The sequence below is a fragment of the Etheostoma cragini genome, chromosome 12 (assembly GCF_013103735.1).
Source record: "Etheostoma cragini isolate CJK2018 chromosome 12, CSU_Ecrag_1.0, whole genome shotgun sequence".
NCBI lineage: Eukaryota > Metazoa > Chordata > Actinopteri > Perciformes > Percidae > Etheostoma > Etheostoma cragini.
In genome coordinates this window covers 20,557,094-20,572,166 of record NC_048418.1, presented here as the reverse complement: position 1 = coordinate 20,572,166, position 15,073 = coordinate 20,557,094, and the positions used below count along the sequence as shown (strand labels likewise).

Below are 15,073 nucleotides of genomic sequence, written 5' to 3'. Positions count from 1 at the left end.
GTGGTGATGGTTGATGATAATGTTGAGGCAATTCTCACAATCTGCAGTCTGTTGCTGAGAAAGTTATGGATCCAGTGGATGAGAGGCAGGGGGATGTTGAGGTGATGTGATTTCTTAATGAGCTGGTGGTGTTGGATTGTATTGAATGTGGAAGTGAAGTCAATGTAAGGAGTGAAGGAGAGTTTCCAGATGTCTGTAAATGTTGAAGGATGGGATGGAGAAAGCATGCCACTGTGTCCTCCGTACCTTGTCTGGGTCTGTATGCAAACTGATGTGGGTCCAGGAGTTGTCTGACAGTTGGCAGGATGAGGTGGAGGATTCATTTGTCCACGCATTTCATGATTACGGGTGTGAGTGCAATTGGTCGGAGGTTTTCCAGAGGGTGGGTAGTGAGGCTGTCCTACATGATTCCGAACCATCCAGAAGATATTAACTATACAGCCTAAAAACTGTGGTATGGTATCCAGGCTTTATCAGTTCTTAGGGATATCAGGCCGCTCTGCCCTTCCTATTGAGAGCATCTGGGCATGTGAGTATTGATCTTGACTGGAATGATGCACAGTATGGTCTAGCACTGGGAGAAAGTAAAAATGGGAGAAGACTCTGTGGCACAGAGCTTCATCACCCTTACTGTGATGCTGTCCGGCCCTGTTTCCATGCCAGGTTTGCACGTGGCCACCATTTCTTGGCTTTGATGATGTTGTTTTTTGTCTATTTACTAGTTTGAGGGTGGGCCAGTCCTAATGCTTGAAAGCGTTCTGTTTTCTTTATTGTGACTATTATTGCCACTGTTCACTGTCACATCCCCAACCACTAATTCACACTAGTTGCTTGCTCTTGGGGGAATTACTAGAATTGTTGTGACTTTGTAAATTATAGAGGATGGTCTAGACCTACTCTGTCTGTAAAGTCTCTCGAGTTTTGATTTGATACTATAAATAAAATTGAATTTAATTGAATTTTTCTTTGAGAGTGTGGTTGATATGGGGTTGACGCAGGGTTTACAATTTTGGTATCTGGTGATGGTTTTTGTTTTTCTTTCGAGTGTCTAAAACAGAAATAATTAAAGGTATCTCTTGCTTGCGCTTGTCTTTCCTCCAGGTTTCAGAGTCTCGTGTGGTTGAGTGTCCTAGCATCCAGATAACCACCATCTCTCCTGAAGATGACCTAGCCCCCACCATTTCCAATTACTGGGACATGGGCAGCGGTGGTGGGTGGGACAGAGAGCGCCTCTACCTCCCCTTGTTGGACCCCTTTACTTACCGCGACAGATGCCCAGGCTCCCTCAGCGCCAGCCCCAGCCCCGGCTCCAGCCCGTCCTCCCGCGGTTGGCTCAGCCCTGCCTCCAGCTGTGACTCGCTGCTGGTGGAGGAGGAAGAGCTGAACGAGGCTACAATCAATTTCGGGCTCTCGCCGTCCTCAAGGCCCACTTCCCCTGGAGGCAAAAAGCGTAGAAACTCCCCCTTGGTCTCCCCCTGTACTTCACGCAGGGGTAGTTACTCAGAAGAACTGCAGGGATGCAACCTGGAGGGTGGAGACTCCACAGCTCAGTCCCAAGCTCCGCCCAGCAGCTGTGAGCTCAGCATCCCACAGAAAACCAGGAAGACTTCATTAGAACAGGTAAAGATGTTGGCAATACCATTTTAAAGACATTACATTATGAGACATTTGTAAAAACAAATTGTTTTCTAAGGAGAATGCACATCACACGTCAGTGAGCCAGTCGGACATTTCTATCATTTGTAAAGATGAACAAAACATGGACTTTCTCCAATTTCATTCTTTGTTGTACGTTGGTTAAAACAATAAATAAAGAATATCGATTCTAGGGAAAAGAATCGATTTAAAAAATCGTCGGCAAAAAAAATCTAAATACGTACAGTTTTCAATTTTTGTTCCCACCCCTATTGGCTTGATTTCATGATGTTTCTCAAATGTTGTCTCTCCATATCAGATGTCTCCCAGAGAGGTGGATCAGGAGCAGGCTCCAGGCCACAGCTCCCCCTGCCCGCTGCCAGAGACGCAGCAGGCCAGGAGAGAGCCCCCTTCACTGGGCATGGACTACCTCTCTGTGCCCCCGGCTCTAGCCTGGGGCCGAACCCGGGCCAGCGCCAACAGCCCTCTGTTCAGGCAAGGATACACACCACCTACATATATGACAGAATCCCTAAAAAAAATACAAGTTTGAATATTGATTGATGAGTTCTTAAACGATTGGTTACCCAAAAATAGCACACAAAGAAAAGAAAAACGTATTGCATTTTTACAAATTTTCACACATCTATTTTGCAAAAACGTGCAAAGAGAATGATGATATTTAAGGTTTTTGGCTATAGTGCATACTTTCTGTCTCTCCTATGAGGAATTCTAAGTAATGACAACAACACTGTCGGCATAGCCTTGTGATACAAGCCTTCTGTGATCGCACAACACCCCCACCCCTCCTACACACAGTTGCTAGTAGCCAAGGATGGCACACTCTTATTCTTCAGAAGAGGTCATTATCTTTTAATTTTGATGTACTCTTCGTCTCCAACATTGCTGATTCCTTTCTCAGCAGTGACGTAAAACACATCATTCAAGCTTCCGCGTGTGAATGTTGCTGGACTTTCTGTAAACATGTGGTTATACACACATTTAAATGATCAGTTTAAAATGCATTAATATACATGAATTCATTCAGATGGCTAGATCCCCAAAGTCCAAAACTGTTTGCGTAAATTGTAGGTAAATCCAGTTATTTGGTCTGCAGAATAGTTAGTCACTGGTGTGCTCCCTGCTCAGTGTTGTTGTCCATCCACTCGTAGGTCTAATGCCCTGCCGCCACTCGACTGGCCGCTGCCGTCCCAGTTTGACCAGTACGAGCTGCGGATTGAGGTGCAGCCCCGCCCACACCACCGAGCTCACTATGAGACAGAGGGGAGCAGAGGAGCTGTCAAGGCCACACCAACAGGACATCCCATTGTCAAGGTGAAACTTGCTTTTGTACTGAGATCTGATTCTTACATAAATTAAAGAGCCCCTATTATGCTTTTTTATTTTCCTGTCTTTTAGTGTGGTATATAGTTTGTTGTGCATGTAATAGATGTATTAAGTACTCAAGAACACAATTATCTCCAAATGGAGCTTTCTCTCCCACCGACAGAACTTTTTCTCAATTGCTTAAAATGCCTAGCCCACATTCCTGATTGAAATTCCTCTATTAGTGATGTTAATAATTGAGAATGTGCTGCCCATAGGTGCGGCTTGAGCAAGCACAGCCTATCAAAGCCAACTTAGAAATGTAGTTTGAATGTTGTGTTCTCACAATACTGGAACAAAGACATGGGCAGACACGTTGGGGATCATTGGCCTCGTCACAGTGTGGTTCTGTCCCTCACTCTGTGTGTCTCTGTACAGCTGTGTGGCTACACAGAGAGGAAGCCGCTTTCCCTTCAGGTTTTCGTTGGAACAGCTGATGACCGATCAATCAGGCCCCATCCTTTCTATCAGATACACAGGTACTGAACTGTATTTCTATTGAATATTAGACTTATTACTAAGCATCCTTCCATAGTTAAGGGAAACAGCATACCATAAATCAGCTGACCATTGTGGCTTTATCCATTGCGTAACTTCACCAGCTGCTTCTACTGTTGGTCTAGCAATGTCTTGCACCAGGTGTTCTCATGTGACATGCTTGATTAACAATCTTTGGACGTGATGTGATGTGCACAATAGAGCAACAGAAGTCCATTCATCTAAACTCCAGATAGATGAAGAAGAGGTACATCATCAAGACATGTATCTGCTCCATGTGCTCGTAAATGTTTTTAACTTGATCTGTCTAAGGTCTATATTATGTGTCTTTATTTGAATGTATTTTAGTAATTGGGATATTTTCCTTACCACATTATTATTTGTTCTTTCTATGGGAAAGGGCGTGTCAGGTTCAGGACACTTAAACTTACTAAATTAATGACGGTCAAACAACAAAACGAGACTTCAGAACGGTAGTGAGCAGTTTATAGACTTTTGCCGACAAAAGGGAAGAACAGCTAAGAAACAACCTTTCACCAGCATTGCTCCTAGGATCTTCAACAATTTCTCTGTAGCTCAGTCTTTTTATTATACACACACAAGGATACATTGGACGGTGGTTATCTTTATTATGCCTACGCTAAAGGTGTCAGACTTTGAATGTCCTCGAAACTAAGACATTTACCACCTTTGTGTTGACCAGCAGTAACTGGAAAAACACAGTTTGTCAAATGTACATAAAATGAGCATGAAAGTTATACTACTTAAGAAACTACTTTAAGAAATAAGGAATAAAAGACTTTATCAAAATGAATTCTCTATCAGGGCGATTCTTGATATTGTAGTCTTGACTATTGGTTCTTTCAAAAAATATTATCATCAGTAATGTGGATATAATGATATAGCATTTAAAACCAAGAAAAGACAACATTTCTGCCACATTAAGATATTATTTTATCCAAAATGGATGACGAAATCTAGTCTCATGTCAGGATATTGATATAATATCAATATATTGGCCAGCTCTACTGTAAATATAAACCTAAAACTGTTTATTTCAACCTTTACACACGATGGACGTGGCTGGATGGTTATAGTGCATGACACCTAACTGCAACAAAGCTGGTTCAGTTCGAGCTGGGCACTTTTGTCTTTCTTTACTTTAGCTGTTTCCTCTTGTTTCTGTCAACTATTAAGGAAAAAATGTTAAACAAATTCTATAAAGAAAAGCAATTTGCAAACAAGAAGTTAAATATAATTGTAGCAAATGTGGGCAAATATAATACAGATACAAATCATTTTTCGTCTATTTAAAACAACTATATATAGACCTAGATGCTAATGATTCATTATCAATTAATCTATTCATTGATTTATTATATAATGTATAATTGACTGATCTAGAATATATTGTAAAAGACACCCCAAAGTGACATTGCTTTTGTCTGACTAAAAGTCCAAACTCCAAAGGTATTCAAATTTAGAATAAAAACAAATGAATAAATGACTTCATTGATTAATGATCATCTTCCAAAATTGCTGGACGAACTTCTCTAGTTTGATTGCTGGTTGCTGCATGTACTTTGTGAAAGGACGTAATGTATAGAGAACCTGTCTATTAGACGTTGATTCAACATAAAAACAGCTGAGAGAGGGCTGTTGGATTCACCTGTTCCTTCCCTCTCAGGGTGACGGGGAAGATGGTGGGCACTTCCAGTCATGAGAGCGTCCAGGCGGGGACCAAACTGCTGGACATCCCCCTCAACCCTGAGAACAACATGACCGCACTGTGAGAACATAGAGACAGGGAACTTTTCCTCTCCACTTTTTGTTTTTGCATGTTTTTAAGCTTTGTTCTCCAGTTTCAAGACTACGTTAATGTTTCCAGCAGGTACTAAATTGAGTAGCAGTAGGGTTGTTGAAATTAATCATTTCTACAATGTATCACGATGTGATCAACACACCATGGTCAATTATAGTCTACTGATGTTGCTTGTTGATTTTCCATTTGCTGCTTTCATGTGTGTGCCTTTTGTCTTTGTCTGCTGTGTTCAGACTCCGCCACATTCAGGAAAGGGTCTTTTTTAAGAACAGATACAATGAAAAAAAGGACTTCATACGTGTATGACTCATTGAATTCGTTAATGAAAACTATGTGTAGCAATGTATAATATCTAGGAGGTGACGCATTGTGATGCAACCTAATATCAAACTGCATTGAATTGGACAGGATAATCGTAATCGTTATAACATCTTATCGGGAGACCAGTGGAGCTTCACGCCCCTAGTAGCAGGCTTATCAGATCTTTTTGTTGTAGCATTGACTGTGCTGGGATTCTGAAGCTGAGGAACTCGGACATCGAGCTGAGGAAAGGAGAAACAGACGTTGGAAGGAAGAACACACGTGTCCGGTTGGTGTTTCGTACCCACCTCCATCTACCACCCTCTGGCGCCCCGCCAGGCCGAGTCCTAGCTCTGCAGGTTGCCTCCCTGGCCATTGAATGCTGTGAGTAGCTACTAAGATTCACTTTTATGCCACTTCACTGCAAAGAGAGTACTCCTTTACATAGTACTTTACTAGCAAGGACCACACCATCAACCAGATACGTTTAGACAATTTATGAATGAAAGATGATTGGTGTGCTAGGCGGGAAGTTCCCTATAGTCATCCATCTGCTAATCTTTATCCAAGACATTCCACTTCTGGGATTGCTCCGTTGCTTGCTCCGTTGCTTGCTGCGTAGCTTCCGCTTTCTTTGTGTTGTTATTTTAAACTCCAGCGGATTTCTGAGGACTATGGTTAACTGCTCCTCAAATCTCTGCAGGTTAAATCCAGACAGCTCGCTAGACTATCTGTCCTATCACAGTTTTCTCTGAACGTAAACATGTTCCACCAAAACAAGTTCATTCCTGATTTTGCAGAGGCACCATTGCCCCTGCCACCAGAGACCTTTGTGATTGGTTTAAAGATATGCAAATAAACCACTCTACCCACTTGTCCCATACATCCTGCATTGCTGCGAGTTTGTCACAAAGCGGTTACACAGGTGAAAACATGGAATATCTTTAGTGGCATGGCCCAATGTAGGCCTGCAAATGGGTCACATCCAAGTCTTTCCAACTGTCCCAATACATTTCAATGTGGATAGAGCAACCATGATAACTTTCTGTTTTTGGAAGTTAATCTGTCCACTTTTGAGAGAAACTGAGAGAGGACATATGCTGTTGGTAGTTGAGGGACAACAGGAAGGTCAACCCTAAGAGTCTCATTCTCATCAGAGGAGGATACCTCACAATCAGGGTCCTCATCATTATTCTCAGTCCCAAAGACAGTCTCCTCTATGTCACTTCCACTGTCACAGAGCTGTGATTAAATCTAAAAACTTAGAGGCCATTTTCCATGAAGAGAGCATGAAGAGAGCGCCCACAGCGCACCATGAAAAATGGTTTGGATGGCTGCTGTCTAAACTTTTTAAATGTTTGTTACTCCTGTTGTGTGAACTCAATTAATGTCCTCGCAGGAAACATAACTCCTATCCCCCAGGGCGTGGGACATATATACATATTGGAAATATTTATGGTCATGGCAGATTTATTACCCTGAAGCATTACAAAATTGCATGTGATAGTTGTATTTGTTGTGTTTGTATTTCATATATGGTGTATACAGCTAAAACAGCCTAGGGTCACATTGTATCATTGTTAAATATATCATCATGTTAATCTCATGTTGACCTAGGTGTTTCCATTAAACTAGTCAAGTTCATCAAACATGAAGTACAACAAATTAAGTCAAGCACTTATTTCGAGCCATTGGGTGGGGTCAGATTGACCTCAAGGATAATAGGAGGGTTACATTTAGGAGTACACTCAGTTGTTTAATCTGCCTTCCTCTCCCTGCCTCAGCCCAGCGTTCGGCCCAGGAGCTACCTGTCATCGAGTCCGTCAGTCTGACCTCGTGCTCTGTGGAGGGAGGAGAGGAGCTTCTGCTGAGCGGCTCGAACTTCCTGCCCATCTCAAGAGTCCTTTTCATGGAGAGAGGGACAGGTAAAGGTCCAAAGAGCCCTAATGTTGTTTTTCTGATCTTCTGCCTATAATATCTTGGTGAGTTCCCGGGACTTAAAGGAAGCCAGTGAAAACACAGTAATGAGATGAGAAGAAGAAAATAAGAGTAGGATGCTGCCGAAGAAATCAGACATGATGACTGAAAATTAATTTCAGTAATAGTTTATTATATAGTATATATAGTATAATATAGTATATTAATTCAGCCCATTGCATTTATTCTTAACAAATTCAAACACAAAACAGACAACCTGTTTTACAAAACCTTTGATGTTAGGCTTCACCTATGATAAAATTTTACTATTAACTGACTGTGTGTATGTCAGTTACACTTAATTCCATTTCATGTTCTCATCTATTAGATGGTAAACTGCAGTGGGAGGAGGAGGCTCATGTTGACCGTGACAACAGCAATGAGGTAAATTCGCATGTATGACATCAGTCACAGAAATGTCCAATTCTCAAACAGCGTCTGCAACAACACAAACTTTTTTAACACGCCTCAAGTTTTAATTTAATTCAACAGATCCAACTAAAGCATCCAGTCACCTAATCAGGACAATTCTGTCCACACCTCTTTTTCGTTTAAGTGTTTGTTGTGTGTGAGGGTCCCTGCCTACAGCGACCTGTCTGTCAGTCGGCCTATGTCGGTTAGTCTTTATGTCTCCAACGGGAAGAGGAAAAGAAGCAGCACTCACTGCTTCAAGTATCTCCCCGGTGAGTATCCAATCACGCCGTGGATTTTCCAGATTCTGTTTTGTTTCAATGACGTGGTCTTTTGAAAACACCTTCAGTGAAATAGAACATTTATGAATATAAACGATAAAAAATAGTTAAAGCAACCATATTATGGTCATTTTCAGGTTCATAATTGTATGTATGTTGTACCAGAATAGGTTTACATGGTTTCCTTTAAAAAAAAAAACATATTGTTGTTGTACTGCACATTCCTGCAGATCCTGTTTTCACCCTGTGTCAGTGTCTCTGTTTTAGCTACAAAGTGAGACACATTACTTGTTTTAGCTACAGAATGGGACATCTCACTTCTATACTATCTTTGTTTGGAGTTGTACATGCCCAGTAGCTAGGTAATATCACATCAGCTAGATAACTCTTTCTCCAACTTTGGTCAGTACAAGGCAGGATTAGCTGGGAGACTCCTTCTACAAGAGGGGCACTAATGGAATACCTGCAGAACAGGGACATGGAAGTACTGTAGTTATTTTGTGAGATCATGATGAACTAGTATGTGTTGTAGCTATGTTTTTCCATTTGGAACAAGCTAACATGCTAGAACTAGCATGCTACGGTTAGCCACCTCGTCTCGGCTAGTTACGTAGAAAGGCGTGCAGATTTCGAACAGCTAACCTGGAGACTGAAGGCAGAGGACATTCAGAAACCGTATCTCACTCAAAACAGCAGTGATATTTTTTTCCATGTTTGTATGCGCGTGGAAGCACCAGAGACACAAATAGCATCCCAAATCCCAGAAAAAGTGTTTCATTCAAAGTCTTCATTGGGAGAACATTGAATACAAAACGTAAAATATTACTTTTACCTAGACATCAGGACGTCAGAAAGCCTAAGCATCTTTTGCCGTTGGCTAAAGTCTCTGACATAAATCTCTTCCGACTGCACCTCGAATAAAAAAATATATGCACTTACGGTTGCACTTTCATGTGGTTCTTTGTAGTTTGGCTTATATGAAGCTAATGTGTTCTTGCTGTCCTGAGTTTTGCCTTCAAGGTTGAAAGCACTTTATTTTAAGTCGCTTTGGATAAAACCGTTAGCTAAATGAGATGTAATGTTGTTCTTCTTCTCCCAACAGTTATGTTCAAAGAGGAGGACCCGCTGCTGTCCCGGCCCTCTGTGCTGCCTCTGGATGGGACGAATGTGGGTCCTGTAGGGGGTCCACCCAGGATGGACAGGGGCTTCCACGTGAGAGGCGACTCCATTGCTGACGACCAAGGACTGGGCTTCCACCTGCCCCCTTACCCCTCCACCTACTCCCCTCCCTGCCCCGCTATGAGTTACCACGAGGAGTACTGCTCCAAAGCCGATGCTGTGGTGGAGGAGCCCGGCGGGTGCAGGGCAGCCCTGTCCGAGCGTCACCCCAGCTTCGAGAACCTGGAGCTGGGCTTCACGGAGCTTCTTCCTCCCTTATACCCCCGTGGCCCGCAACCTTCTTCCCCCTCCCCTTCTCCGTGGTTGGACTCACCCTACCTTTCCTCCTCGCCCTCTCCCTCCCACTCCTCCTCTCTCAGCCCGTTTCCTGCTGGCAGTCCCATTCCCACCTCCCCTTACCCCCAGTACTCGGCTTTTCCTCAGGAGGTGTGTCCCTCGCCTCCTTCCAACCCCAGCCAATATCAGGACATCTGCCCAGCACCCTACTCCCATTACGAGGGCTGGGATCCCCAGGGAAGGGTGCTGGGGATGGAACATGGGGAGGAGAGGGATGTCAAGATCCAGGAGTGCCCCCTGGAGTTTACCAGCTCTTCTATGCACCACATTACATTTGAAGAAGGTGAGCTGCATGTATTGGTCTTTATCGTAATGTGCGCAAATTTATAAAAATCTATTGAGATAACGAACTAACTGGCTACAATACAGACATGTTAAGGACAGACAGAGATGACAAAGAAAAAGATCCCTTAAATTTGTTGTTAGATAACCAAGATATGTATGTATAAAAATGTCACACCTGCTGACATTTTTAGATGTTTCCCATCTTAACATCTTTACATCCTGCATTTTGCAGATGCTGCAAGTCCAGCGCTTTCCAAATAAATGAGTACTATATACATCATGTATGGGTCAATACATATAGGTTGATGACCTTTGATTGTAGCAATGCATATGCTGAACAAACTGTGCCAATGACTTTGAGTACATGAGGTGGATGAAAGGATGGACTGATGAACAAGACTGTGATCTTCTCTTCTCCCTCCATAGTGACTGAGTTCATCGGGGAGGACATCCAGTCGTACCAGTCAGGCTCGCACATGGACAACCAGCCAAACTGAGCTCAGAGCATGCTCAGAGAGCATTTGATATTCAGCATCATATTCACCATTATGCACTTGGTATTAAGATGCATCGCTCCAGTAACATGTGATAATGACAGGCGGGTTTCATTACCATGACACTATTGTAATTATGACCACAGGTAACTGTTTTATGTGGTTTTATAAAGGGAAACTAATGTTTTAAACATGTTTTCGATATAAATTATACAAGAAAGTTCTTGGCGTTTGGTGTGTCTCATGTGTTTTTGCGTGTGCAAAAAAACTGAATGAACCCTCATACAAGGTAAATCCAGCATAGAGGGACTGACGGGAAAAGTATTAGTCAGTATGGAAAACTAAATTGTTTAATAAGATATTTCATGCAAGCCTGACAAGCCTGACAAGCCAGACCCACATCAAGATGTTGGGTCTCACCATAGGCAGGATTCAATCCAAGGGGCGGGATAAACGGGTGTCTTTCAAATACCCTTTACATGCTATAGGATAGCCCAGCAACCAACCAGATCAACGCTAGCTGATAGATTAAACTTTTGCCGTATCTGGTTGGCAAAACCCCAAACACATCTTCCTTTTTAAGGAATGGCTTCAGTTCTCAAATCCAAGTCTTCCAGAGTCCAAAGCTGATTACAGAGGTTCTTTATTTTAAAGTAGAACTTCAACTCTATATGCCATGTGATTGGCCACTCAGAATTAGGTTTTTCCAGCTCGTATGCTGACCATAGCTGGTAAGTACATTTACTGTTGCTAGGGTGTGTCTAAATTTCTAGGCTAGTATTCTCTACAGTCCTAAGCCAATCCTACAAAACTAGGCCTTTTCAATTATTTATTTTTCTTTAAAATGTCTTTATTTAAAGGTCCCATGGCATGAAAATTTCACTTGATGAGGTTTTTTAACATTAATATGAGTTCCCTCAGCCTGCCTATGATCTCGCAGTAGCTAGAAATGGTGATAGGTGTAAACAGAGCCCTGGGTATCCTCCTCTGCCTTTGAGAAAATGAAAGCTCAGATGGGCCGATCTGGAATCAGAAGGTCCCCCCTCCCTCCTCAATAGCTGCAAAAATGGCACACTCTAAGGAAAGCTCATTGTGGGACCGGCTCTAGTGGCTGTAATTCTGCTCCAAGGCTGAATCTGGGAAAAGAGTTCTGATATGGTATTAGGGGACCACTAAGGTCTATATAAAAGCATCCAAAGAGCACCATATCATGGGACCTTTAAGATTGCACCAGCAGAAACGTAATCCATCATGCAGTAATAACTCAATTATCTGCTCAGTTCCTGAATGTGATGGAATCTTTTGATTAATGGCAACAGGATGTAAGATCCTGTGTTTCCAAATAGTGGCAATTATTTCCAAATGTTCTTTGCAATGCAAGATTTTCTTGTAATTTAATGAAATTACTTATCAGAGAAAACAACGAAACGACTTTTGTGACTCATCAACTTAACACAATCATGCATGTTATCGCAGTAGATGTTGATCCTGTGGCTGGTGTAAAGGTAAAGAGTTGAGACGAAAGGTAGTTTGACCTCTTGAAAGGATGATGTGGCCAAGCTGTGCCTGTTAAAGCTGTTTGAAAGCTTTGTATGATAAATAGTTTGTTAGATCTATTAAAAGCTGTGCAGCTTTGTCCTGAAGAACAGTGCCATCTGGGGGGATCAGGACAAGGAATGCCTTGGCAGTCCTAAATCAGCAACTGTTTGAGATTTCACTCGCTCTGCTGTAAGACTTCACACGTCTTAATTTCTGCTGTGCGTACTTTTTCCACTTAAAGGAGTGTGGCTACAAGAAAGGTGGACAAACGTGTTTAACTATTGCAAAAACAACAAGGGCAATACAAACACGCCAACCTAACAAAAAGACACAAAAGTAGCATTAGATGTTTTCTTGACAGTTTTATGGGCTTAAATGGTTCAGTGCTACCATAAATGGGCACGTTGGAAGCTTGAGACCAAAAAAAGCTGTAATGGTAAGGGATTTACTGTATATATATATATATATATATATATATATATATATATATATATATATATATATATATATATATATATATTTGGTGTGGAGCTTTAAACATCTTTTAAGAAGAACTTGCTGTTAGAATCTGAAGCCCTAATTCCTTCATGACACTCACAATTCCAGTTCCAGCTCAAACCTTTTTGTTATATGTGTTGCATAGTTTCACAGCCTATCAATAGACAAGCATGGTCACACTGCATTTGAATGGGTCATTTTGCCTTGCTTCAAATCATTTTTCACACCTTGATTTAAGAATCAGATGGAGCAGAGGTCTCCAACACTTTACGCCAAGGACCCCTTAACTGAGGGAGACAGATCAGGGACCCACTACTACATATATATTTTTTAATTAAGTTGCATAATAAAGTTGTCCTAAAACAATTGTTTATGGTGGCTTTAAGCATTTATACATGCCTTATTTCCATGTAATACTAAGTTATTAAAATAGCATATAATATAATATACTACAGTATAATATAATACTGTTGGCATGATTTTATAGATTATGTTTTAATTTTAAAACATGCTTGTGGCACAGTGACTCCTTAGGATGAAATGTATCTGTGGATGGCTGCCTTAGTGACTACAGTACTTTACCCATAGGCCAGTAAACCCTATCATTAGTGGGGATTTATATTTGCTAATAATATGTCAGGTTCATGTTAAGACTTTTTCATTTTAAAAATCCTGCCTGAAGGTGCCCTTACATCCTACCTTCTTCCATTTGTATCTAGGAATTAAAACTCCTCTAGCCACGTCTTCTCACATGAAGTCCCTCAGAGTGTCACCAGGGAGAGGTATAATCTCAATAATCACTCAGTGAGCTCTCTGAATGAAGTCAGCCTGACTGACACAATACAGTACACGCCACAGCAGCGGGTGGACCCTTTACAGAAAGGCCTGCACCAGATCATAAAGAGCCTGTGGGAAAACAGAATGGACCATTCTGTGTAAACCTAGCCTGTACTAGTTCTAACTGTGCCCCTATAATGCTGCTACTAACTCTGATAGTTAATACACTCATAATAATATCTAATATACGTATATCATATGTAACATATGTACATTTATAATATACAGTATATATGTTTATATACATACACATATATGGTGACCAGACATTACCTTGTGGTGTCCCAGTTGAAGTGAAGCCGATCCCAGATAATGCGTTCCCCACCCTTACTTTTTGTGGCCGCCCACTCAGGAAGTTCAAGATCCTTCCTGTAAAACTTATCTGCTACAAGTAAAAGTAATTTATTGGAAATGTTACTTAAGTAAAAGTAAGTAGGTTTCATCAGGAAAATGTACTTAAAGTATTAAAAGTACTCAATACAGAAAAATCCTCAAATTTTAGAAACTGGAAACAATCCAAACATGGTTAATGGTCTAATCAATTCAGCTGGACTGGTAGGCTGTGATATTGTTGGGTAGTTTCATTTATAATAAAACATTGACCAATTATTGTACTTTATAAGCTTTACTTATTTTGCGTGCAAAAATCTTAATGTGTAAAGTAACTAGTAACTTAAGCGGTCAGATTATTGTAGGGGGGTAAAAAGTAGAATTTTTCTCTCTGAAATGTAGCAAAGTAGAAGTAGAAAGTGGCATGAAAAGAAAAGACTCAAATAAAGTACAAGTACCTTAAGGTTGCACTTAAGAACAATACTTGAGTAAATGTGCTTGGTTACATTCCTCCACTGTGTACTGGAAGAAACCGCACATGACACAGTCAAGAGTCAATGTAGGGTCGGGGAACACAAATGTGTTGAAATAAAATGAGCATATTAAGGAACCCAACAAAATGACTTCCCTTGTTACTCACAGACAGCACAGCTGTTTGCCATTGAGACTCCGGTGGCTTGGAAAGAGAAGGGAAGTATGTGTGGGAGGATGAGGAGACATGAGCCTCAGCACTGGAGGAATGGGGGGCCCAACCACATCTGTGGCTCTATTTGGATGTGTTGCATGTTCTCAGTTAAGGATTGTGTTGTCAATCCAGGGTGCTTGTTGTTACACACTTGACTCTTGGTTGTCGAGAACAACACATCCGCTTTACGAGTGTAAACAAGATGCTGCGTTTGGGAACACACTTCTTTCTATGGCCTCTTTCATTTGAAGATTGAATCAAGCTAGTGTAGTGCTGATAACATACAGTACACTCTTTGTTCTTTTTATGGGTCAGAGTGGGAAGGCCAAGAATTAATATTGAGGAGAGTAGAAAGGCAACGCCCCCCCCCCCCCCCCCCCCCCCCCCCCCATAAGACATTTAGCTATTCACAACAGCAGCGAAGCTTACTGGGGGATGGTGTAAAACAGACAAAAGCAGTCCAGACCTTCCTCATGGCCAGGGAGATAAGAAAGTGATGAAAAAGAAAAGAAAAGAAAAGCTTGGACTTGGTTTGCAACATATGAACTCCAGCAGCATGTGAAGAATTACAATGTGAATA

The 15,073-nt window shown here is 41.6% G+C and overlaps 1 protein-coding gene across 1 annotated transcript in view; it reads left to right on the top strand.

The window, feature by feature from the left end:
• Positions 1 to 10,826, top strand: part of nfatc4 (nuclear factor of activated T cells 4) — an 18,057-nt gene extending 7,231 nt beyond the window's left edge. Inside the window, exons 3-13 of the mRNA XM_034888682.1 lie at positions 1,102 to 1,620; positions 1,955 to 2,130; positions 2,808 to 2,970; positions 3,400 to 3,500; positions 5,207 to 5,308; positions 5,838 to 6,025; positions 7,426 to 7,566; positions 7,947 to 8,002; positions 8,175 to 8,301; positions 9,413 to 10,108; positions 10,537 to 10,826. Coding sequence (XP_034744573.1) covers positions 1,102 to 1,620; positions 1,955 to 2,130; positions 2,808 to 2,970; positions 3,400 to 3,500; positions 5,207 to 5,308; positions 5,838 to 6,025; positions 7,426 to 7,566; positions 7,947 to 8,002; positions 8,175 to 8,301; positions 9,413 to 10,108; positions 10,537 to 10,607 — 2,340 coding nt within the window. The 3' untranslated portion in view covers positions 10,608 to 10,826. The remainder of the gene's footprint in view (positions 1 to 1,101; positions 1,621 to 1,954; positions 2,131 to 2,807; positions 2,971 to 3,399; positions 3,501 to 5,206; positions 5,309 to 5,837; positions 6,026 to 7,425; positions 7,567 to 7,946; positions 8,003 to 8,174; positions 8,302 to 9,412; positions 10,109 to 10,536) is intronic.
• Positions 10,827 to 15,073: the final 4,247 nt, after the last annotated feature.